This window comes from Leopardus geoffroyi, chromosome A1, assembly GCF_018350155.1.
Source record: "Leopardus geoffroyi isolate Oge1 chromosome A1, O.geoffroyi_Oge1_pat1.0, whole genome shotgun sequence".
NCBI lineage: Eukaryota > Metazoa > Chordata > Mammalia > Carnivora > Felidae > Leopardus > Leopardus geoffroyi.
Window position 1 is genome coordinate 234735601 of NC_059326.1, and position 25867 is coordinate 234761467.

Consider the following 25867-nt stretch of genomic DNA (forward strand, 5'->3'; position numbering starts at 1 on the left):
CTCAGCTCTGGGGCGGCACCTGGGAGGAAGGAGGAGGGAGTGAGCAAGACCCCTGGGTCCCACCCTCCTCTGGGATGGGGTCCACAGCCCCTCTGTCCCTGGGATGTTATTCACCCCGTCCCCCCTACAAGCCTCCCCCCTACCAGAGTATGCCGCCTTGCTCCTGCTGTCCTAAGTAGGCAAACAGCCTTCTTTCCCCACTTTGCAACCTGAGAACGTCGCCTGCACCGGCCGCCTGTCCTTCCCAGGCACGCCTTCTCCCTAACTGCTGCAGGGTCCCCGGGGCCCCCGTTTCCTTCCAAGAGACCTTCTCCACGTTTGGGTCAGCGTTCATTCCCCACTTTCTTCCCAGCGGAGACCCAGATCCAGGTGAGGCAACGCTGTGTCTGGAAAAACACGAAGGATCCCAGAGCCGCTTGCCGCTGAGTCGGGAGGGATGCTCGCACCCCTGCCCAGCCCTGCGGAGAAGAGGCAGACCTGCTGGGTGCCACCCCCACTGCCACCAGCTCCGAGCGCCGCGGGGTAAGTGGGGGCAGAACACTCAGCTGGCAGGGGCCCCTCCCGCCCTGCAGACAGCCCCGTCCATCAAGCGGGGCACCCATCTTGGAGGTGGGGGGGGGATGGGGTCTCCGTAGCTGCTTGGTGGCATGTCAGGTGGACCGGCCGAGCCAAGGCACAATCCCCTGGGAACCCGGGCTTCCCGAGGCTTTGCTGGAGGGAAACCCTTGCAGGTGAGCTCCTGTGTCAGGTGCTCTGCAGAGTCCAGGGCAGTGCCCGTGTCTTCTCTCCCAGGGACCCGGCACCCTCCGTCCACGTGAGCACAGACCGGAGAGGTCAGACTCTAGACCCTGGACAGGTTTCGTGTTGGCCAGAGCCCCTGGGGCGGGAGGCAGGCTCCCCAAAGCTGAAGGTGAGAAACCATCATCCTGTGGCTTCGGGGGATTCAGACAGCTGGCGAGGCAAGCTTGGGGCCTTGTGCCCTCCCTGGTGCCCCCGGCTGCCCCCTTCTGCACTTGGCATTGGCCCTGTGGCCCCACGGGGACGGGCCTCTTCCATCTCAGGACAGCCCCAGCGGGAAGCCGGATGCAGCTTCCCTGGGGCCTGCAGGGCAGGGGAGGGGAGAGAGGGCTCTGGCCAGAAGCCCCATCCCCCTTCTGGGGCTGACCCACAGTGTCCCAAGAAGGCAAGGCACAGAGAGCTATGCGATGAGCCCGGTTGCAGGCTGGCTTCTCAACCCGCTAAGCTGGTGGGGGCACTGTTACCCTGGGCAGCCAATCGGTGAGTCAGGGGAGTAAGTCACAGCCAGGACAGCTGTCCCTGCGGTCGGGGCTGCCTGCTGCGGCTCAGGGGGGCACGCGGGGGTCCTGCAGGCCCCAGGCAGCGTCCTCCCGGCTCCCTGTCCTCTCTCCTGCTCCCCCCCAGGATGAACAGCCACTGGACTGGCTCTGGAAAGATCCACAGTGTTTTTGTTGGTTGGCAATCTGGTTTTCATTTCTCTTCTCTAATCTCCACACGAAAGAATTATTTTTGTTGGTTTTGTTTCCAGTTTTATCGAAATATAGTTGGCATCTAACGTTGTATGAGCCCAAGCTGTACAATATAATGATTTGCTGTTTGTGTATATGGTCACATGATCTCCCCCAAAAGTTGAGTTAACATCTGTCAGCACACACAGTTACACAATTTTTTTCACCGATTTACAAATAGCTAACTAGTCACCAGGCTGATCATTATATCCCCAGGACTTATTTATCCTATAACTGGAAGTTTGTGCTTTGACCCGCCCCCCCTCCCTCCTTCCCCGACCCCCAACGCTGGCAACCACCAACGTGTTCCCTGGATCTATGAGCTCATTTTTTTTGTTGTTGTTTGTTTGTTTTGTTTTGTTAGATTCCACATATAAGTGAGATCACGGTATTTGTCTTTCTTTGTCTACTTATGTCACTTTGCATAATGCCCTCAGGGTCCATCCATGCTGTCACCAGTGGCAAGATTTCCTTCCTTCCTTCCTTCCTTCCTTCCTTCCTTCCTTCCTTCCTTCCTTCCTTCCTTCCTTCCTTCCTTTTCTTTTCTCTTCTTTTCTTTCCTTTCTTTCTTTCTTACGTTTATTTATTTTTGAGGGAGAGACAGAGTGTGAGCGAGGGAGGAGCAGAGCAGAGAGAGAGGGAGACACAGAATGCGAAGCAGGCTCCAGGCTCTGAGCTGTCAGCACAGAGCCTGATGTGGGGCTCGAACTCATGAACTGTGAGATTATGATCTGAGCTGAAGTCAGATGCTTGACCTGAACTACCCAGGCCCCAGATTTCTTTCTTTCTTATGGCTGAATGGCTTTATCCATTCGTCCGTCCATCCATCCATCCATCCATCTATCCACCCATCTGTCCATACATCCACCTGTCCATCCATCCATGGGACTTAGGTTGTTTTATGTCTTGGCTATTGTGAATAGCGCTGTGGCCATGGGGTTTCAGATATCTTTTCAAATTAGTGTTTCCTGTGCATAAGTACCCAGAAGTGGGAGGGAGTGCCAGATCAAGTGCTATTTCTGTTTGTGATGTTTTCAGGACCCCCCACACCCCGTGCTGTTCCCCGGGGTGGCCGCAGCAGTTTGCAAGCCCACCAACAGTTCAGGTCCCTTTCCTCCACATCCTTGCTTCCATCCTTTCCTGTGTCTGCTTCTTTCTTTGTTTCCGTTCGTCACGCTGGGAATAGATGGGCAACTGGCCTGCAGGCGAGGCCTCGAGTAGACGCCGTCTGCATGCCCCGCCTGAGATGCGATGCGTGAGGAGAAAACAAGGTGAGGACAAGGGTGCCTGCTTCTCTGGTTCCTGCAGTGTTGCTGTCCACAGCGAGGCGTCCCGGAGGACGCTTACTGCCTGGTTCTTCCACTCCCGTAGTGTCAAAGGGGGCGGTACAGAAATAACAAGGTAACAGCTGGAGAAAGCCACGTGTGGACCTACTGTGATAAGAAAGGAAAAAGTGTGATTGGGGAAATGTTGGGGAAACATCCCCTGCCTGCTCCAAGTGTCCAGTTTTGAATACAACTTTTCTGGGCTTTCCTCTGCTGCGCTTCTGCAAAATGGATCATCAGAGGTGGCCGGCCATAACCTCGACAGAGGCATTTTATCAGCCCTCAGCACATTTCCGACACTTGGCAGGTAGAAATGCTTCACGGTAACTTTTTTTTATTGCGTTCACAGCACAAACGAGTCCCTGAAAGATCCGTTCTGTGACCTCCGCTGGTGGTGAGGAGGACGGGCTGGAAGACGGGATGGCTTGTCCAGCGGTGACCGCGGTGACAGTGACGAGGGCTTCGCTACCCTCAGGCGTCTAAATCTCCCTGTCACTTTCAAAGCACTTTCCTGCCCAAGCCTTGAGAACATCTCAGGCTAACGGGGAGCCGGTGAGATTCGTGCGCCGGGTAAGGGTGGATGTCTTCTCTCATCTAGCTCTCGAAATGCCGAAATGCTGTGGCTGAAGGCTCAGCCTCACCTCTGCCTTCCCGCAGATTCGTGATTGTGTGTATCCGGGCCATGGGCTGACGAGCTCCCCGTTTCCCGCCCTGGCTCTTCCGCTTTCCCCTCTGACTGTCACTGAACGCAGAGGGCTCGCGGCTTGGGGTGCCTCGGCCAGAAGATCAGCCCGCGTCCTCTTGCTTTGAGCAAATGGTTTTTATTATGTGCGACAACTGAGGAGACAGCGAGGAGGTGGCTCCCAAAGCACTGCCTCCCCTTGGGGTTGGTGCCGGAAGCCTGTTCAGTACCTCTGGAAGCATGCGTGTGCCTTGGGGAATTACACATCTTTTTAAAACTTTGTTTATTTAACTTCAAGTTAGTTTCAGGGGGAGATCCCAGTGATTCATCTCTTACATACAGCACCCGGTGTCCATTCCAACAAGAGCCCTCCTCAACGCCCAGCCCCCATCTAGCCCAGCCCCCTCACCCGCCTCCCCTCCAGGAACCCTCAGATTGTATTCTGTATTTAAGAGCCTCTTATGGTCTGCCTCCCTCTCTGTTTTTATCTTATTTTTCCTCCCCTCCCCCTACATTCACCTGCTGTGTTTCTTAAATTCTACGCATGAATGAAATTATATTTGTCTTTCTCTGCCTGATTTATTTCGCTTAGCCTAATACCCTCTATTCCATCCACGTCGTTGCAAATGGCAAGATTTCGTTCCTTTGGATCACCGAGTAGTATTCCATTGTGGATATAAACCACATCTTCTTTATCCATTCCTCCATCGATGGACATTTGGGCTCTTTCCATACTTTGGCTATTGTCAGTAGTGCTGCTATAAACAGGGGGGTGCATGTGTCCCTTCGAAACAGCACACCTGTATCCCGTGGATAAATACCTAGTAGTGCCATTGCTGGGTCGTAGGGTAGTTCTGTTTTTAACTTCCTGAGGAACCTCCATCCTGTTTTCCAGAGTGGCTGCCCCAGTTTGCATTCCCACCAACAGGAAAAAGCGTTCCCCTTTCTCCGTATTCTCACATCTTCTATTTGTGTCCTATTACTTAGGCGCCTGTGTTAAATGTCCGCATGTGGTGCCTGCGTCCTGTGTTCAAACACTGGCAGGAAACTGTGTCCACAGGAGGAGATCTGGGTATTATCATGAGCTAAAGGTAAGTTCAGGACAACTCGGGGGGCTTCTGCACAGGTGCCCAGCTCCAAACCTGCTCAGACTGGCTCACGAAAGGGGCCACCAGGGGAAACACCTAGCTGGGGAGGAGGGGTGTCTCCCGGGCTGGAACTAGTGTTCCTGCAAAACAGAATGCATCCCTTCCCTGCTTTGGGGCCCTCCCCCCTCCTCCCTCCGTGGGTAGCTTCCTACCTCTGATTTGAGCAACTCCCTGTTGTAACATTACCTCCCGCGCCTTATTTACTTTGGAGCCCAGCAGGCTACAGGCCCACAGGGAACTGGAGGAGGCTGGAGACAAGAACAGGGCAGAGTCCTGTGACCCCAAGGCTGTGCCTACAGCCCGTGGGATCCCCTTCCACTCTCGTCACCTCCCGTGTACAGGTTTTCACAGGATTCTGCCAATGCTTCCACTGAAATGACTTTTTTTAAAAAATTTTTTTAAACGTTTATTTATTTTTGAGACAGAGAGAGACAGAGCATGAACGGGGGAGAGTCAGAGAGAGAGAGAGGGAGACACAGAATTGGAAACAGGCTCCAGGCTCCGAGCTGTCAGCAAAGAGCCCGACGCGGGGCTCGAACTCACGAACCACGAGATCATGACCTGAGCCGAAGTCGGACACTTAACCGACCGAGCCACCCAGGTGCCCCATGACTTTTTTTTTTTTTTACAACAGCCTCTTTCAGATATAATTCACATACCAGACGTCCACCATTTAACGTGTAAAGCTCACTAGTTTTAGTGTATTCAGGTATGTGCCCCCACAATCAATTCTAGACGATTTCATCACCTCCCAGAGAAACCCTAAAGTTTTTAGCTCTCACCTTCCTGCCCCCACATTCCTCCGCCCGGAGCAACTGCTAATCCCTTTTGTCCCTGTGGATTCCCCTGTTCTGGACATTTCACATAAAGGGAATCACATAATGTTTGTCTAAGCGCTTAGCGTAAAGTTTTCAAGGTTCCCCCGCATAGTAGCAGGTATCGGACTTCATTCCTTCTTATGGACAGATGCCGTCTCATCGTGTGGAGAGACCACATTCCGTGTGCGCGGGTTTTGGTGGGGACATAGTTTCTCAGTCCTCCGGCCACACACCCAGCTGTGGAGTTGCAGGGTCATAAAGCAACACCGGGTTTGACGGTCCCAAGAGCTACCAGTCGGTTTCCCAAAGTGGCTGCTCCATTTTCCACCCCCACCAGCAGCGTGTGAGGGTTCCAGTTTCGGGAGGAAGTGACTTTTATTCGCATCCGGGACTCATTCCCAGTGCCCATGTCTGCATCAAGGTCTTCCAGCCTCATATGCAGATGATTGCTGGAGCCACCTTGCTGTCCTGGACTCCGCATGGCTCCCCCCCCGGCCATGACACCCGCTGGCCTGCCGTCCTGCTGCCCCACATTCCATCATTGGACCCCACGTGGTAAGACGGTGACCTACCAATCATAGGCTCCATAATCTAGACCAGCTTGGCCAAGGTCCCTCCAAACCTTCCCTTCCCAGCCTGCCTCTTCCCCGGCATGAACCTTCACTTCTATCCCCTTCCCCTTCACACCCACAGTGTCATACCTGTTGGGGGATCCCACCCCTGGGACTAGAAATTCCCAGCGTCTGGGAAGCTCCTTTGTTTCTTCTCCCGATCTTAACACCTGCCCCGCCCCAAAGTAATCATTCTCTTTGCCTCTAACGTCATGAAGTACGCTGTCTTTACACTGTGTCTTCTGCTGTCCTCTGTCCTTGGCCACTAACCTGACTGATGGACGTGTCACCCACTTCTCTATCAAAGGCCAGTTCCCTCTCTGTTCTGGCTCACACCGTCCTCGTCCGCGAGACTTCACGAAACTGCCCACCGTGATCCTGCTCTCCCTCGAAATTTCTACCCCACCATCGCACCCTTAATTACGTGCCTCTAATACGCACACAATCTTACGGTGCTAAAATAGTTTTTGGTCTCCTGCATACGATGGGGAGGGACCCCCTTGCAGGTAGAGACTGCATCTTATAGAAACCTTTCTCCTGTCACAGTGGCAAAAAGCGAATGTAGTAAGTCTGCAATGAATATTTATTGAGTTGAACTTCACTGAGATGAACTAAATGTCCTACGTAAGAGCCCCAGAGAGAGGGCAGCGGAAGCTAATAAAATGGCTGGTAACTGATTTGGAAGAAATTCTAGGATGGGAATGACTGCATATTGGTGTGGGAAGGGGCTCAGATCTGAGTTTAACCCTCTTGTGTTCCGGGTAGGCTGAGCCCCGGCTTGGCGTCGGGCTTAGCCCAGGTTGCACAGCTGGGAATTGCAGCTCACTCACTGCCTTCTCCCCAGCAGGCACTCGGAAGCCGTGCTGACCCCCGGCCTGGGAGCCAGGACCCTCTCCATCCGTGTGTCCTGCTCGCCTTTGTACCCACGGCCCCTCCAGCAGCGGCAGGGCCAAATACACATTTGTGGGCTACCGCGCAAGCTCGAGAAGTTAATCCAGGGGAAGAGCTTCAGCATTACTTGCACCTGGTGTGCACCTGTTGAATGTGAGCTCGGACTGTGGGAGCCCCTGGTCCCTTCTCTGCACTCTCTGCTTCCCTTCCTCTTCCTGCCAAGAAGCCAAATCCACGTGGTGGTGGGTACAGCGTTGCGGTTGGCTTTCTTCGCCGTCTACCTGATGCTCCGTGCTGCTGAGATCCACGAGGTTTTGGGGCATTCATTGCTCCGCTGTGGAGGGGGGCTTTTTGCAGAGGCTCCATGGCCCATGGGGACAAGATTTCAGTTGCCTTGGTGCCTCTTAGGGCGTGGTCACATGCTGAGAGCAGAGGCCATGGGGGTTAATGAGGAAGGAAGCTGGTGGGCCACTGCCCAATGGGGTGGCTTTTATAAAGTCCCCTCGTCCCTGCAACAGCAGGATGTACAAATTGTGTGGAGGAGCGCAGGGCCAGGAGTCAGGGCCAGAGACCCCAGTCCAGCTGCCCGCTGGCAAGTCCTTGCCCTGCCCGAGCCCTGCTTTCTCCATCTGCACAATGGCCGGTGTTGGAGGCACATGTTAGAGCCCCTTTGGGAGCCTTTCAAACATACCTCACCCCAGAGAGCCTTCCCTGATGGGCCTGGACAATGTCTGGAAATAAAGGCTCCCCTGTGCAGCCAGAGTCAAGAACCACAGGCCAGATGAGTCCGAGGGCTTTTCCAACTCCACAGCTAGACACTGTTTTATCTGGAAAAATAAACAGGTTCCCCAAAGAGCTGATCTTGTCTGGCGAGGGAGAAACATCAACAAACTTATTTATTCAACAAATATTTGTCAGCCGTGTCCTGGGTGCAGAGCCCTGGGCTGGGTGCTGGTGGTGGGAAGCCGGAGGTGACAGCTCGTGTTTATCCAGGGCTTTCTGAGTGCTGAGGGTTCTGCTAAGCACATCAGGGTATCGGTTCGTCTCTCCTCAGCAGTGCTGGCAGAGGAGCACTGGTCCCTCCCCATCACCACCTCCCCGAGGGAGCACGTCCCTGCCGGAGAGTGGGAATCGCACAGAGTTATAGGCCAGTTCTGCGTGGGCATACGGGTGTAACCACCGCGTCAGCAGCCTCGGGCTACCTGAGCATCTATCTCCTCTTTCCCTGACAAACATTTACAGTTTAGTATAAAGAAAAATAGGATTCCAGAAGGGTTATGCAAATCTGCAGGGTGTGGAGCTTTCATTTTCCTAAGACCTGAACACTCCAATTTCCTTTATCATCCTGCAAGAAAGACAGTGTGATGGAGCTTAAGCAGTCGGGCAGAGAGCCATTGAACCCTCCCTTCTTCCACCTTTTTGTTTTATTCAGGCCCTCAAAGAATGGGATGATGCCCATCCACTTTGGGAAGGGCAAATTCTACAGATTCAAGTACTTTTTTCTTCTGGAAAGGCAGCAATAGGCACATCTAGAAATAAGACTCAAGCAGGTATCTGGGTATTCCATAATGTAGTCAAGTTGACCACAAAATTAACTGTCACACTAACCATCCAATTATCCATCCATCCACCCATCTCTTCATCCATCCATCCATCCATCCATCCATCCATCCATCCACCCATCTCTTCATCCATCCATCCATCCATCCATCCATTCACCTACCCACCCATCTCTTCATCCATCCATCCATCCATCCATCCACCCATCTCTTCATCCATCCATCCATCCATCCATCCACCCATCTCTTCATCCATCCATCCATCCATCCATCCATCCATCCGCCCATCTCTTCATCCATCCATCCATCCATCCATCCATCCATCCATCCACTCATCTCTTCATCCATCCACCCACCCATCTCTTCATGCATCCATCCATCCTTCCATCCATCCATCCATCCACCCATCTCTCCATCCATCCATCCATCCATCCATCCACCCATTTCTTCATCCATCCATCCATCCATCCATCCATCCATCCACCCATCTCTTCATCCATCCATCCATCCATCCATCCATCCACCCACCCATCTCTTCATCCATCCATCCATCCATCCATCTATCCATCCATCCACCCACCCATCTCTTCATCCATCCATCCACTCATCTCTTCATCCATCCACCCACTCATCTCTTCATCCATCCATCCATCCATCCATCCATCCATCCATCCACTCATCTCTTCATCCATCCACCCACGCATCTCTTCATCCATCCACTCATCTCTTCATCCATCCACCCACCCATCTTTCCATCCATCCATCCATCCACCCACCCATCTCTTCATCCATCCACCCATCCATCTACCCATCTCTCCATCCATCCATCCATCCATCCATCTATCCATCCATCCATCCACTCATCTCTTCATCCACCCACCCACCCATCTCTTCATCCATCTATCCATCCATCCATCCACCCATCTCTTCATCCATCCATCCATCCATCCATCCATCCATCCACCCATCTCTTCATCCATCCATCCATCCATCCATCCATCCATCCACCCATCTCTCCATCCATCCATCCATCCATCTATCCATCCATCCACCCATCTCTTCATCCATCCATCCACTCATCTCTTCATCCATCCGCCCACTCATCTCTTCATCCATCCATCCATCCATCCATCCATCCACCCATCTCTCCATCCATCCATCCATCCACCCATCTCTTCATCCATCCATCCATCCATCCATCCACCCACCCATCTCTTCATCCACCCATCCACCCATCCATCCCATCCCATCCAACAACTTTGTACTGGACACCTGATATGTGCCAGACGTTATGCCAGGTACTTGATAATAAACAGTGGTCATGACAGACCAAGTTACAACCTTCATGACACTTAGAGAAAATGGTAGAAATGAACAGAGGTGAAGGATTATTATTCTTACTCCTTCCTGTTCAAGTGGTGTGTAGAATGAAGCCCAGAAAAAGTGTGTGACCTTCAAGAAGCAGGAGATGATAAAGCTGGAGAGAATGTACATGTCCTGACTCCATGCCTGGTGCCCTCAGAAATCAGTGTGAACTCACTCTGCAGGTCCTAACTCAACCAAATTTCTTCTGAAGCCATGAAACAAAGAAATTTCTGATGCTCCGTATTAGTCAGAGTTCTCCAGAGAAATAGATCCAATAGGGTGTGGATAGATAGATAGATAGATGGATGGATTTATCATAAGTAATTGACTCACATGATTACAGAGGCAAGCAAGCCCCAACATCTGCAGGGTGAGTCATCAAGCTGGAGACTCAGGAAGAACTAATGTTTCAGTTTGAGTGAAAGCCAGAGAAAGCTGATGTCCCAGTCCTAAGGCCCTCAAGCAGGAAAAATTCTCTCTTACTCAGGGGACGGTCGACCCTTGTGTTCTAGTCAGGCCTTCAACTGATTGAATGAGGCCCACCCACCATAGGCATGGTGATCTGCTTTACTCAGTGTACTGTCTCAAATGTCAGTCCCAAGCACATGCCCTCATAGACACAGCCAGAGTAATGTCTGACCAGATGTTTGAGCACCCCACCGCCCAGCCAAGTTGACAGGTAAAATTAGCTATCATCTGCTCTGAGGAGCCTCATACCTGTCCCACAAGAGCAAGTCATAGGCCTAAGAGACATTGTCGAAGATGGGAAAGTATTGGGAGCAGAGCTCGAGAGAAGAAGGTAAGTGGGTGCCATGAAAAGCTGAACACATCCTGCTTCCCTTTCTGGCGGATGCTGCTGCGAGAGTCTGGGGTGGGGAGGAACCTGGTTTTTTTTTACATACGGAAGGGAGAAAAGTTTCACATCTCCCTCAAGTACCCACGGGCTATTTTGTGTTGTTCATAAGCGAATTTCTGTGAGGACCTGTGTATTTCTCTCCAGAGGAAGATAAATGATACACATTACATAGGGGAGAAAACAGCTCACATTTGCAGATTTCTTTTATTTATAAAATGTTTATTTATTTTGAGAGAGAGAGAGAATGCATGTGAGAGCAGGGGAGGGGCAGAGAGAGAGAGAGAATTCCAAGCAGGCTCTGTGATGTCAGCACAAAGCCCGACGAGAGGCTCGATCCCACGAACGGCGACCTCATGACCTGAGCCGAAATCGAGAGCCAGATGCTTAACCGATTGAGCCACCCAGGTGCCCCCACATTCACAGACTTCTAACAAGTATCTGTTCTTCCAAGAGATTTGACCTGTTAGCATTGTTTTTTTTTTTTTTTTTTTTAAGGAACAGGTGAAAACTTTGCCCCCTGGTGACCCCAGTGGTGATTGCATCATCATTAAGCCAGCCCTAAATAAGAAGGTTGAAGATCAGTGAGCAGAGCAGAATGCCCGTGCCGTAGGACTGCCACTCGATGGTGCCACCAGGGGCTCCGTGACACCTGGGGCACTCGCTTCTCATTTGCACCCCCAGACTGAGAGACGAAGCCAGACAGAGGCCCTGGGCAGCACGAGGACCGCGGGTCGGGTCTGCAGGCTTGGGCACAGAGCCTGCTTGAGCTTCTCTCTCTCCCTGCCCCTCCCCTGCTCACTCTCTCAAAATAAATAAACCTTAAAAAATAATAAAAATAATGTGTTTTATTTAGTCAGATGTATCTAAAATATAATTTCAACACATAATCAATATCAAATTATTAAAGAAATGTATCACGTTCCTCTTGGCTGTCCGTGCTCAGTCTTGACATGTGGTGGGTCTTATGGACTCTAACCACGTCTCAGTTTGGAAAGGCCGCATGTGGCTAACAGCCACCATATTGGCCGGTGCAGCTTAGACCAAGGTTGCAGGTGTTAAGTGGGCCAGTGGTGGATGAGGTGGACGCAGGAGGTTGCCCAGGTCCTCAGAGCCCGAGGCGATCCCTCCCTGGGAGAGGCCCCCTATCGTCCCTCCTCAGCCCTCCTGGTCTGGCGGCCCTTACCGCGCTGGGCACGGAAGCGTGGCCGAAAGGTCAGCTTATACTTATTTTGCTACAATCAAATCGAAATTGAAATAAAAGGGAGAAAAATCGGAAGTGAAAAGGCAAAGCAGACGAAGCCATCCGGACGGCACTTCCAAAGCAGGGTAGGAATGCTTTGTCTGGGTCCCGCGGGAGGTGGCGGAAGGCGTTGAGGACACAGGGAATGGACTTCCCCTGGGCAGTGCTGGGACCAGGGCACCGGGGTAAGGACGTGGGGGCGCCCACCCCGCTGGCCAGCGTGAGGGTCAGAGCGTCTGGCTCAGGACAGGCCGTGGAGCGTGGGGCACTCAGGGAGCGGGCCTTGTCAGCGCACTCATAGTGTCCACAGGGGGCCATGAGCCGACGCAATGCCGGAGGGCCATTCTTTGCTGTGCTTTATTATTTCCCTTGGCACCAAACGTTCCCAGGGCTCACCCTGACCTCGTTGCCTCGGCCTCAGCCTGTGTGCCGAGTGGTTTGCCCCCAAATTCCTACACTGAAGTCCTGACGCCACTGGGCCTGTAATTGGATGTGGGGCCTGGTAGGACGTAATAAGGCTAAAGCGGGCTCTGAGGCTGGGGCCCTAATCCCGGGCCCCTAATCCCGTGTCCTCGTAAGAAGAGGAAGAGTCGGCAGGGACGTGTGCAGGGGAAAGGCCAGGTGAGGACACAGGGAGAAGACGGTCACTTGCGGGCCAAAGAAAGAGGCTGGACCTTGATCCCGGACGTCTGGCCTCCAGACAGTGAGAAAATGAAAGTGTCTGCTCTTTAAGCCGCCTGGTCTGTGGTCGTCTGTTGCGGCGGCCAGCGAGGCCTCCGAAGACAGCCGTCCCAACACAGCGTCTTCTGGCTGGAAGCTCGCTCCCAGCCCTGGGCCGGTCCGGGGTGAAGCACGCGCCGTGTCTAAGACCTCAGACTCCCTCCTGGGTTCCAGACAGTCACATGACGCTCTCGGCTGTGTTTCTGGGTCCCACTGGGACCATGCAGGCGTCCGTACACCCCACCCCCACGCCCCATGTCCTGCGTCAGCTGTGTCCTGGGACTTAGCTCCTGCTCCAAACGCCCACCGGGGTCTGCTCACGTGCCACCTGGGCCTCCTGCCTGAGCACCGGGCCCGTGGTGAGCCCCACCGTCTCTCAGAAGGAGGCGGCATCGTATTCGGCCATCACCTCTGTCCTCCCGCGTCCCTATGCCCTGCCGTGCTGGTGAGCCCCGGCCCCACCGACAGCCTGCTTCCCTGCCCGTGGGTGACAGAGCCCTCGCATCCTGCAATCCCGGGATCCCTCCCTGCGGTGGCCCCGGGGTTCCCGGCCTCCTCTGCTGGTGGCCCCGCCGCCATTCCCCAGCATCCTCCGGTGGCTCTGTCCCCAGCCCCGTCCTGCAGGAGCCTGCCACCTGTCCTCCTTGTCTACCCCGTGTGCCCCCACGTGCCTCTCGCCGTGTCCAGTAGACAGATTTCCCTGCTTCACCATTCGTGCGGGTGAGTCCCCGGGCGTCCCGGCCGTGTGTGACGAGGCTCATCAAGGGCTTGTGTCCACATAAACAGACCCCTCTGCGGACGGGAACCACCTGGTGCTCTGGCTCCGGGCGTCCTGACTTCTCCGGACTTGGGGTCCAGCCTTATTCGTTTCTTCTGAGATTTTCCTCATTGTCTTATGAGCGCAAACATGCATTGAAAAACACGCAAACACGTATTACCCCGGCTTTTTAGATGCGTTGGAGCAGGACATTTCTCAGGGTCTGACCTCTCCCGGACGGTGCGATCAGAGAAGCATGGGGTCTGGAATTACAATCAAGTCGCTTCGTGTGGTCGTGGCCACGCAGACGTGGTGACAGCCCCTCCCGGACACACGTGGACCCATCTGCACGACAGCTGTCTGTGTCGGCCCACGGCAGCGAGGCGATCTTCCCGCTGGATGCGGTCTTTTTTCTCAGGGGGTCACAGAGGAGGCCTGTCACCCGGGTCCTTGTCCTCCTAACGCAGGAGCTCCGCTGGCGTCTGCTGGGCCCCGCCATCCGAGCTTGCTGTGCCCTGAGAATCTGTGCCCTGCCTTCCCTCTGCCCTTTGTGGAGCCAGCTCTCCGTCCAAACACCGGCAAGCCCCTCGAATTCCACACGTAGTTCACGGCAGCCATGAGCCGACGCGTTTGGGGCGGCCACACTCAGGGCATGAGTCCCCCCTCCCCCACTTCTGGAGGAAGAAACACGGTGAATGGCTAGGGAGCACTCGGGGACCCCGGAGGACGCTTCGGGCTGACGTCCAACCAGTAATCGACCCTCGCGGGGACGTCGTGAGAGACTCAGGAAGTATGCCGCGGGGCGAGACATGCCATGCTGGCCCAGACTACCTCTAGACACATCGCCAGAGAGAGGCACGGAGGGCACGTTGTGCTGACGGGTGGCTGAATGACCACGTGGGCCTTTGGTAAATCATTAGAAACGGTCACAGGCCAGCCTGGGGTCCAGAACTGTGCTCTGGGATTCCAGGGCGCCAGTTCCCCATGGAAAGTGAGTCAGTATTTACTTACTCACTTCTGATGTTCCCAGATATCCTCTCCCACGGCTCCTGATTCTGGAAATTTCCCAGCATGACTCTGAGCAGACACATAGTTTCTTTAGGAGGGCTTTACTCCATCACCATCCTTGTGAAATGGGTCCCGTTGAGAGGTCTGCAGGACAGAGGGACACAGGTGTAGACGTCCACAGGTGTGGACATGGGTGTAGACGCCCAGGTGTGGGGGGCTGCACTGGGCAGGGGAGGCTCGTGGTGGGGTGCCTGAGCTCAGGGACTGTAGGGCCACCATGCTGTCCCTGAGCAGGAAGGGACCCAGCCTCAGACTCCTGACTCCGCTGCTCTGCTCTCGGACGTGCCAGAGGAGTTGGGGTCCCATCTCCTGCCAACTTCCAGGGCCGGGTCTCAGGATCCTCTGTGTGGGGAGCACCGAGGTGACCAGAAAGCAGGGCTTGTGCTGACTCTGGCTCGCTCTGCTGGGCGCTGTGCTCCTAGCTTCCTCAGGGGTCACCTGCCACCCTGAGTCACCCCAACCACCTGCTAGGGGCGCTTGTGTTGGCTCCCAGCCCCCGTCCCTGCACAGGGAGCGGGATTGCAGTGGGGCGGCCGGGCTCCAGGCCTGGAGGTGGGGAGAAGGGGCCGCCGGCCTGGGGGCTCCCTCAGACCGAGCACTGGGACCTTTCCCGGGGAGGGGAGCCCCCTCCTTCCTGCGGTGCTAGGGAGCCAGGGCTCTGCTGTCAGCCCAGCAGAGGCCTGAGCAGGGGATGGGGGCAGAGCCAGGCCTCCTGTCCCACCAGGGCCCGTGCTGAGCCACTGTCAGGAGACCGACATGGTCTCAGCACCTCCTGAGAGCATCTGGTTTTTGCACATCATCCAGGATGCCCTGGGGGGGGGGGGGGGAGGTGAAGCAAACTGCCAGATAAAACACGGGCCACTCAGGTAAATTCAAACTTCACATTAAAAAAAGTTTTGGGGGCACCTGGCTGGTCATTAGAGCATGGGACTCTTGACCTCCGGGTCGTGAGTTCAAGCCCCACATTGGGCATGAAGCCTATTTAAACACAATTGTAATAAGTTCTCGGTATCAGTATTTCCTATGCAATACTGGGACACACTTACACTAAAAAATCACCCATGGCTATCTGAAATTAAACTTTAACTGGGCTTCCTGTGTTTTTATTTGCTGCATCTGCAACACTCCGGGGCTGGGAAACGTGTCCCTGTAGGAAGGGATGTGGTTCGATAACGCAGGGATCCTTTCCTCTTCCGACCTTCCGTACGGCCAGCCCTCTCTGCGGCCCCATCAGAACCTGCGGGGATTCCCTTCCTCAGCCTCCGTTCATTCTCGGAACAGACATGATTGAACACCTGCTGTGTGTTGGCAGGTGGGAACCCCCACAGTCCCTGCCAGGGTGGACACGGTAGCCTCCAGGTCGGGTCCGATGGGGGGGGGGGGCAGGTGCCGAATAGGCTGGGGCAGGAGAGCCTGGGCGTGGGGACGACAAGGGAAAGAAGGGCAGGACCAGCCGAACACCTGGAAGGTGTTAGGGACAGAAGGAACAGCCTGTGTTAGGGACAGAAGGAAGCCTGTGCTAGGGACAGAAGGAAGTCCACATTAGGGACAGAAGGAAACCCACATTGGGGACAGAAGGAAGTCCATGTTGGGGACAGAAGGAAGCCCACGTTAGGGACAGAAGGAAACCTACATTGGGGACAGAAGGAAACCCACATTGGGGACAGAAGGAAGTCCACATTGGGTACAGAAGGAAACCTACATTGGGGACAGAAGGAAGTCCATGTTGGGGACAGAAGGAAGCCCACGTTAGGGACAGAAGGAAACCTACATTGGGGACAGAAGGAAGTCCACATAAGGGACAGAAGGAAGTCCATGTTGGGGACAGAAGGAAGCCCACGTTAGGGACAGAAGGAAACCTACATTGGGGACAGAAGGAAGTCCACATTAGGGACAGAAGGAAGTCCATGTTGGGGACAGAAGGAAGCCCACGCAGGTAAAGAGGCAGTCAGAGAAGAGGTGAAGCTTAGGGAGGTATTCCTCCACGCTGGGCACTGCTCTGGGCGCTTGGGGCGCACTGTGGGCACACCCCCATTCTAGAACCCCAGTGCATGTGGTGAGGAGCACGGCAGCTGAGAGGGGGCCAGGGTGAGGCTGGGGTGGAGGTGGGTTGTGGCTACAGACAAGGGCTGAGAAGGGCCTTGCTGGGCAGATGAGGTTTGATCCAAGGCTTTGCAGGGCGTGTCCTGGGGGCGTGGGCACCTCACAAGGAGGTCATGCCATCCATGGCGACCCCTCTATCCAACCTGCTCCCCCACGCTTGGGCCTGCGCACTAACAGCTCAGGTGTCCCTCGACCCAGGTCCCGGAACTGTCCTTGGGCTCTCCTACCCCTTGCCCTGAATCTCTCCTGGGATCAGTCTCCCCTGCACGTCCCTGTTTCCTGGGAGCCCGGCTGGAGGACAAGATTATCCCAACACGCCTGGCCTGGGGACCACTCCATGCCTGGGCCGGGCTTGCAAACGTCTGGGCCCTTCCTTGAGCTGTCAACACTGCCCGGGACACCTGCGGGCACCTGCCGCTTACCCCCTCGCTCTGGTGGACCCAGGGAGGGGGGCGGGGCGCGGCGTGTGGTTTTCTGCTGGAACAATCCCACAACCAGCGGATACAAACAACACCCCCTTGTTCTGGGAATCAGCAGTCCTGAAGTCTGGCCGTGGCAGGACTGTTACTTCTAGAGGCTCTAGGGGGAGCCCACTTCTTGCCTTTCCCGGGTTCTGGAGGTCACCTGCCCTTCTCGGCCGTGGCCCTTTCCTGTGTCACTCCTGCTTACGACCCTGTCATCACATCTCCTCTGTGACACTCCCGCCCCCTCTCATAAAACTACACTTTGATCACACTGGATCCACCCGGATAATCCGGGATAATCTCTCTATCTTCACTGGATCACACCTGAAAAGTTGCTTTCGCCATGAAAACTCTCAGGGTAACGGATTTGAGGGGTTAGGACGGCCCCGTAGTACGGGTGTGCCCCCACCCCCCGCCCCGTCCCAGCGCTGACCACAGGCTGTAAGCCGTGTCCTTACACGCTTCCTCATTGCTTAGGATGCGTCTCTTGGGCCCGCTGACACATGGCTGGCCTGGGCCTTCAGGTGGTTAACCCCACACCTGTGTGAGGCAGGGGCTCTCCTGGATGAGTCTCGGGGGGCCGGGGGTCTCCCATCCTTGCTCCCCTTTATTTGCGTGGTTCAGCCACAGCGCCTTAAATACACGGAAGGTCTTCCTTACCCTCCTTGCTCACCCAGACGCCCTCATGGTGTCCTGGCCACATAGTTTCCTGTCTGTGTCTCCTCTCTCAACATTTTTTTTTTTTTTTTTTTTTTTTTGCCTTTAGTGAAAATTTACAGGAAATCTATGGCTTTTCCCCTTACTGAAATGGGGGAAAAAAATAAAAAGAACCCACACGAACAGAATATTAGGAAACTCAGGTAGGCAGTGGGGGCCCGTCCCGCAGGAACCTACGGCTTCCAGGCCCACGCAGCCTCGCTTCCCGCCAGGGCCCGTGTTCCGACGGCCCCTCTGGACCAGTGCCAGGCACCCCAGCAAGGGCGGGAAGCTTTTCCCGGTGCACCTCCTGCTTCTGTCCAGCACTTAGAGTCACGGGGAAGGAAAGGAAGCTTTCGAGAGAAAGAAAATACAGTTCTCCACATGAGAGAGCAAGGAATTACAGGGTGGACTCTGGACGGCTACTTCCGCTCGGGTCCTGCTTCCGTGGCTGCTTCGTGTCCCGTCTGTGGTCGGGAAATGCCAGCCTTCTGCGTCGGGCTTGCAATCGAGAGGCGGTGGCCTCCCGTGGGCCGGTGTCCCCAGCAGACATCACTGGGTCACGAGGCCTTTGTGCCAAGTGCACCCCTGCCCCGGGGCCCCCCGAGGGGCATAGCCCCTGAGACCATGGCCCCTGAGACCCTGAGACCAAGGCATGGCCCCTGAGACCACTGGCTCCAGGGGAACCTGTCAGAATGAGCTCTAACTTGGGAGGCGCTGTTGTTGCCTCCTTATCTCAGTGACAGAACGTGATCCGACCACAGTCTCAGTGTTTCATTTAAGCCCCGGCTGGATCAGCTTTGGGAAGACAAGGAATTAACATCGCCTAGAACCACCCACACGTTCACACATGCCGTTCAGAAACTGCCAGCCACAGGAGAGGGGGTTTCTGAGCCTCTCTCTTCCCCTAGTCTCTATTCCTGACCTCCCTCTAATTATAAAATGTTCTGTCTCTCTCATTAACCCTTCGCCAAGCCTCACAGCCCCGACCGTGCACAAGGCAGGCAGGGGACGCCGGATGACGGCCATCAGGATAATGAACATGAGGCTATTCAGTGTTGGGGCACATCCGTGTGGGTTCATCCTGGGACAAGTGAGAGTTTTCTGCTGGCGGAGAGGTGACCAGGAGAATGCGAGGGAAAGGAGGGGACTTTCTCTCCGGGCTTCGGACAGTGCCGCCTTTGGGGGTCCCAATGCGTCGAGGCCCGAGCGGTGGGTGGGCTTGCAGGGAGCTCAAGGGGCTTTCGGGCAAATTTGCTTCTCAGAGCGCAGCAGCGTTTCCCAGCAGGTGTTGGTGATGAATTTATAGAGTCGGCCGTTTTTCTTCCTGGAGGAGATTTACCTTTTTATAGCAAAATGAATCTCCCGTTTCTCTTTCCCCCGATGCTGTAATGTCCCCACGTTGTCGTCTCTTCACAGCCAGGTGGGTGGTGAGCAGCGGAGGCGACCGGCCGGGACTGTGGGGAGGCATCCGCAGGACCGCATGGCGGAACGGGTGCCATAGGCTGGTGACTCAGTGAACACCTCCCTACGGGTCTGCATGACTCAGAGCACTTTGATTTGGTGGAGGAAAAGCCAGTTAAAGGAAAGGCACCCTGAGACAGCTGGTGATTCACTCCCCCGAAGGAGTCAATGTGGGGCTTTCTAGGGAGATGAGCTGACCTCGAATCGCCTTCGGCGGATGCTTAGAGCAAGCGGAACCACATTGGTCTTTCCTCCTCCTTTCTCCCCAGAGTCTCCATTCAAGGAGCTGCGGGCCCACGTGTCCTTCCTATGGCAGGGCCGTGGGTGAACTGACATGCTAAACGGGGTAGGTCACGGCCAGGTCTGCTCTTCAGCTCCCAGCAGCGCCCGGATGCCCTGAGATGGACACGAGCCTGACCTTCCACTGCGGAGGCGTGATGCATATGGGGACAAGGCACAGACAGCAGTCTCTGGGGAAAGTGATCTGCAGGTCACAGAGTGGGGCGGGCTTGGCCCCAGAGCCAAAGGCCAGCAGAGCCAGCATATCAGCGTGAGTGCAAATTTCCACGTTGACAGTGACATCTGGAGTGGGTTGAATGGTGGCCCCCCAAAAAGACATGTGCATGGCCTACCCCCTCATACCTGGGAACGTGACCTAATGTAGAAGTGTAGTTTGCAGACGTAATTAAGAATCTTGGGATGAGGACATCATCTTGGATTATCAAGGTGAGCCCTACGTGCAATGCCCAGTGGTCTAAGGAAAGGCAGGGGAAGACTTGACACAGAAGGAGGCAGGGATTCGAGGTCACAGCTACAAGCCAAGGCATGCCAGGAGCTCCCGGAAGCTGGAAGAGGCAAGAGAGATCTCCCCTAGGGCCCTCAGAGGGAGCGTGGCCCTGGCAGCATCATGACCTTGGACTTGCGGCCTCGAGAACACGAAGGGTTAAATTTCTGCGGTTTTAGTCCACCCAGTTTGTGGTGATCCTTTGGGGCAGCCTCAGGAAACAAATGCAATGGCCAAGTGCCCAAAAGGACCCACAACTCCACATCAGGGCAAGGCCCACCCTCCTCTACCGGAGCCTTCTCTTCACCACAGAGTTCCACGTCTCCGGGTGGGGGCAAAGCATCTGACTGGCATATTCATTTTTTATTGCTGTGTGACTTTCAGCAGTTAAAATAGCAACACACGTGTTGTCTCTCAACTCCCGTGGGTCAGGAGTCCAGGCTCGGGACAGCGGCGTCCCCTGCTCAGGGTCTCACCAGTTTGTTGTCAACATGCCAGCTGGGCTGCCTGCCTTTCTGGAGGCTGGGGTCGTCCTCCGGGCTCAGGAAGTTATTGGCAGAATTTAGTCCCTTGCACCCGTAGGACTGGCCCATTTCTTATTGGTGTTGGCTGCGGGCCTCTCTAGGCTCCCAGAGACCCTTGTGCCAACCCGCGTGGCCCCCGTGACTTGGCAGCTTAGTTCTTTAAGGCCACCAGGAGAATCTCTCTTTTCAGGGCAGGTCTAGACTCATCTCCCTCTTGCCCTTCAACATGACATAATCAGAGGTCATATCCCATTATCCTTCCATATTCCATCGGCCTGCCCCCATGATGGAAAGAGGGTCGTATGAGAGTGTGACTCATTCGAGGGTCACTTTCAGATGTGGCTGACTCCCCTGGGGCATCTTTATTCCTGGGGCTGCTCTCTGTAAGCCTTCAACTTTTTCAAGTTCTCTTCCTTCTGCTCCTGGAGTCCACTATCACACCGTTGTGACCTTTGCTCCTTACTTAAGAAAGTACCAATGTCAGGGCGTCTGGGTGGCTCGGTTGGTTAAGCATCTGGCTCTTGATCTCCGCTCAGGCCTTGATCTCAGGGTTGTGATTTCAGGCCCCGTGTTGGGCTCCGCACTGGGTGTGAAGTCTACTTAAAAAAATAGGGGTGCCTGGGTGCTCTTAGCAAGTGTCGGTTAATGTCTGACTCTATGAGGTCAGGATCTCACAGCTTCGTGGGTTCAAGCCCTGCACTGGGCAGTGAGGAGACTGCTTGGGATTCTCTCTCTCTCCTCACTCTCTGCCCCTCCCCGACTCGCACTGTCTCTCTCAAAATAAATAAACTTAAAAAAAATAGAAACTACCAAATGTCACTAAAATCTTGGTACTCAAACATTTTTGGAGACTCAAAGAGAGAAGTTCAAAGGGAGAGCCTCTGGTAGGAGAGCATCAAATCACCTGCCAACTCACAAGTCCCAGATCAGGCAAACTTCCGTCTGGAGGCTCTGAGGGGCAATACATCATATGCCTCCCTCCCAGGCTCTGGTGTTTCTATCTATCCTTGGTGCTCCCTGGCGTAGACTCATCCCTCCAATCTCTGCCTCCCTATTCACATCACCTTCCCTGTATCTCTGTGTTTCAATCTCCCTGTGCCTTTCTCCTGTAAGGATACCTGTCATTGGATTTGGGGACCAGCCTAAATCCAGGACGATCTCATCTTGGCATCCTGGCCTAAATTACATCTGCCAAGACTTTTGTTTTTCAAATAAGGTCGAGTTCACAGGTTCTGGGCTTAGGACTCGGACAGATTTTGGGGGGGACCACTATTCAACCCACTACTATATATATATATATATATATATATATATGTATAATTTTTTCCTTCACATTCTAAGATGGTCCTAGTTATTGGATGCATTACGTGCCATGTGCACATGTAGATATATTTTACACTCATAAGGCAACATGACTAGAAGTAACAAGGCCCCCATTTCTGGTCCCAGATTTACAAGATATTGGATGAGGACCCTGGAGTCTGGATGTAACTTCCTGAGCTTTAAAACACCTCCTGAAAAAGGAGATCTCTGGGTTATAAAGAATCCTTTCACCATTTGAAGTCTTCTGCGTCACCTCGTTTGAAACCGTCTGTGTGCTGGGAAATGTTTGAACAGGCTCTGAGCTGAGGACCCAGCCTGGGACAGACGCAACCAAAGTAAATGACAGAGTTCTTTCCAGGGAGGCCCTTTCCAGTTCATTTATTAAATAAACCTTTGGCATGAAAATTGGGAGTGGGGCCCTTGGTTTTATTGCCAACACTTTCTCCAGTCAACTTAGCCAACTCCAAGCTGTCATTTGCTAGAAACAGCCTTTATTCCCACCGTTTGAACGTGGTGGGAGGGTCTGACCCTGGATGCCGTGGAGTCCAGGGGTCTGGGGACCAGGGACCGAGGACACAAACTCAGTAGGTGACAGTAGGGACCCCCAGGGAGACTCTATTCACGGAAAAGGGAGGGAGGCACCTTTGCCTGGAACTATATCTTGTTTCGGAAGTTAATATGTTTTATGGGAAAGTAACAGCATAAAATGTAGAAACTACAGTAAAGTGGAAAGAAAACCCTTGAAACAATGAGAATAAGGCTGCATGAATCATGTGTGTGTGTGTGTGTGTGTGTATGCATGCACGTGAATTTGGTAGTAGTTAAGAAGGACTGTCTAGTTAAGAGTGTTAAAAGGGGTAAACTTTGGAAAGTTGTAGCTAGAAATATTCCCTGGAGGTAGAGATCTAAAAGTTGGTTTAGGATTGACTTCATGTAATGTTTTAGTGACACAGGAAACTAATTGACCATGTTTAAGTGAAATCAGATTAGAAAAATCAATTACACTTTTCACGCCTGTTTCCTGTCTCCAAGCCTGGTGCAGAAAGGCTGTTAAATCTATCTCACAGCGTTCCCTATGGAGAGGATGTGAGAACATAGTTCTAAAAGGTCTTTGAGAAATTAAAAGCTTTGCAAATGTAGACATAGAAAAAAAAAAGGAATAGTTTCCTACGGAGAAGTTTATGAATTATTTAATTATTTAATTATTTAATTTAATTTAATTATTTAATTAAATAATTATTAATTATTTAATTATTAGAATTATTTAATTGGATTTAAGCCTCAAAATTATTTATTAGAAAACCTTTCATGACCCTCCCCAAAATCTTTTTTTTTTTAATTTTTTTTTTTTTTCAACGTTTATTTATTTTTGGGACAGAGAGAGACAGAGCATGAACGGGGGAGGGGCAGAGAGAGGGAGACACAGAATCGGAAATAGGCTCCAGGCTCTGAGCCATCAGCCCAGAGCCTGACGCGGGGCTCGAACTCACGGACCGCGAGATCGTGACCTGGCTGAAGTCGGACGCTTAACCGACTGCGCCACCCAGGCGCCCCTCCCAAAATCTTTAAAAAATGCTCTGGGATAGGGGTGCCTGGGTGGCTCAGTCAGTTAAGCGTCCGACTTCAGCTCAGGTCATGATCTCACAGTTCATGGATTCAAGCCCCTCATCGGGCTCTGTGCTGATGGCTCAGAGCCTGGAGCCTGCTTTGGATTCTGTGTCTCCCTCTCTCTCTGCCCCTCCCCTACTTGCACTTTCTCTCTCTCTCTCTCTCTCTCAAAAATGAATAAACATTTTTAAAAATGCTCTGGGATACATTTAAACCAAAAAAAAAAAAAAAATTGTAGCTTCAAAATGCACTGTATCCTGACCCCGTTGCCTCTCTGCTGGCCAGTGCCTGCGTGGCTGTCCCTACACCTGTAGGCTGACTAGACCAAGCTCCAGCCGTTTGACAAACAGACTGTGTGTGCATCCACCTCATGGTCTCCTTCATGTCCCCGTGTCTAAGGCAAAATCACTTGTTTCCATTAACATGTCGCGTTCATTCTGGCAGGAACAGAGAGCTCTTTAAGACAACAGACGAACAAAGCCGAGGTCCAGTGCACGCATCTTGTGCCTTTTGGTCACGCCCCTACCTACTCAGAGACCACACCTTAAATTCTTAGCGTCAAGGTCCAGGTGCAATCCTGTCGGGTCTTCAACTTGTGCCTTAAGAAAACTATGTCCCGGAACACAGACCACCCAATCTGCTGCAGTCAACTCTCCTACCCAGCTGGGCCCGAGTACGGTGCAGGGACAGTGTGTAATCTGTCCGACACTCACCTCCCTTGCCCCGGAGGTATTCAGAGCCATCGCCCTGTGGAGGATGGATCTTCCACACCTTCGCCCAAAAGGATGAAACTTCCAGGCCAGCCATGGACTTCATGCTTCCCCTGTTATCACCTGCCTTGTCATAGCCACCCTCAATGGGACATAGTAACGTCTCAGGCTTAGTTAAGAAAGGGGAGTCTGAGGGGCGCCTGGGTGGCTCAGTCGGTTGAGCGTCCGACTTCGGCTCAGGTCATGATCTTGCGGTCTGTGAGTTTGAGCCCCGTGTCGGGCTCTGTGTTGACAGCTCAGAGCCTGGAGCCGGTTTCCAATCCTGTGTCTCCCTCTCTCTCTCTGCCCCTCCCCCACTCTCACTTTGTCTCACTCTGTCTCTCAAAAATAAATAAATATAAATAAAAAAAAGAAAGAAAGCGGAGACTGAGTGTCCAGGAGGCTACGATGCTCATCCGTACGCAAGAACATGGGGAGGATTCAGGGCTGTCTGATTCCACAGCCCTCGCCTACAACCTACTCAACACTAAAATGGTAACATTTTCAGGTTTTAATAGAAATACGTGCTCTCGGTTGAAAAATGATTTCAAATATTGACACAAGTGCTGGGAAATTCCTCTGATAAATAGCTTAAAATAAAAACCGAAAGCCAATTTACATACTAGTGTGAAACATTAGCTATAGTCCCTTTTGAATAGATTGAACTTAGGGTGTGTGAAAATCGTCCCTTTCTAGAATTGCTACTCTATAACAGTTTTCCAGAGATGTAGCTCTGCAATTCAGTATTAGTTTCGGCCACTGTATTGTGCTAAGTACACAATTTCAACTTTAATGGGACTCTTTGGCAAACATGTTCAACAGTCTTCATAATGCAAATGAAAGCTGAAGGAGAAATTTAAACCACAGTGAGGCTTAATTAGATTTGGTTCAGTTACATTTCATTGATTTTTATAGAGAATGCTCGTGACATGTTTCAGAGTTTTGATTTAGCAAAGCACAAAAGATCAGAGGCCACCACATGACAGGAAGCCATCTGCAATGGGCCACATTGGACAATGCATACGGAATCCCAGAGAAACCGCAAGAAATACTGAACATAGGTAGACCACGCAAGGACTCAACAAACATTCCATGCAAAGACATTTATTGGTTTTAGGGTCTTGCTTTCCTGAGTCATTGTTATTCCCATTAGAACAGTGCCTCTAGATTATTTGACTCCTATCTTCACCCTTTTCCAAAAGCCAACATTTTTTTCCTACTTCCTGTTTCCTCCCCCTCCTTTTGAGGACCACAGAATTGGACAACTTTTTTAGAGAGAGTATTCACCAATGGCTCAGTGCGAAGCGTGAGGACAGTCTGAAAGTTTGCAGGAGCCCAAGATGTGTAGATCAGAATCCTACCATGGTCAAAACGGAGACAATGTGCAGGAAACAAAGTCAGTTTGGTGGGACGGGCAAGCAGGAGTAAACCAAGCACATCCAGCTATACAGTGGTTCTATTTTTGCTCATTTACTGACATCACCAGCGATCGCCCAAGATCTAGAGATACAAAGTGATTATATGTCTACAAACCAGACAGCCACTTAACTTACCTCCAGTAGGAGAAATGAGGAAGCACTCTCCTT

The 25867-nt window shown here is 53.0% G+C and overlaps 1 protein-coding gene and 1 long non-coding RNA gene across 2 annotated transcripts; one reads left to right on the top strand and one right to left on the bottom strand.

The window, feature by feature from the left end:
- The first annotated feature begins 5811 nt into the window (after positions 1-5811).
- Positions 5812-8172, top strand: LOC123606906. The gene is made up of 2 exons (XM_045495768.1): positions 5812-6054; positions 6958-8172. The coding sequence occupies exons 1-2, from the start codon at positions 5936-5938 to the stop codon at positions 7784-7786; spliced, it is 948 nt and encodes a 315-aa protein (XP_045351724.1). The 5' UTR covers positions 5812-5935; the 3' UTR covers positions 7787-8172.
- A 3440-nt stretch (positions 8173-11612) lies between these two features.
- LOC123606952 lies at positions 11613-19398 on the bottom strand. The gene is made up of 2 exons (XR_006716587.1): positions 19172-19398; positions 11613-14650 (listed from the first exon to the last, which is right to left on the bottom strand). It is a non-coding gene; the product is annotated as an uncharacterized LOC123606952 (long non-coding RNA).
- Positions 19399-25867: the final 6469 nt, after the last annotated feature.

Coding starts and splice junctions, on each gene's coding strand:
- LOC123606906 (XM_045495768.1), top strand. CDS start 5,936: ATGCAGATGATTGCTGGAGCCACCTTGCTGTCCTGGACTCCGCATGGC. Junction 6,055..6,957: donor CCATCATTGGACCCCACGTG/GTAAGACGGTGA, acceptor TCTCCCCAGCAG/GCACTCGGAAGCCGTGCTGA.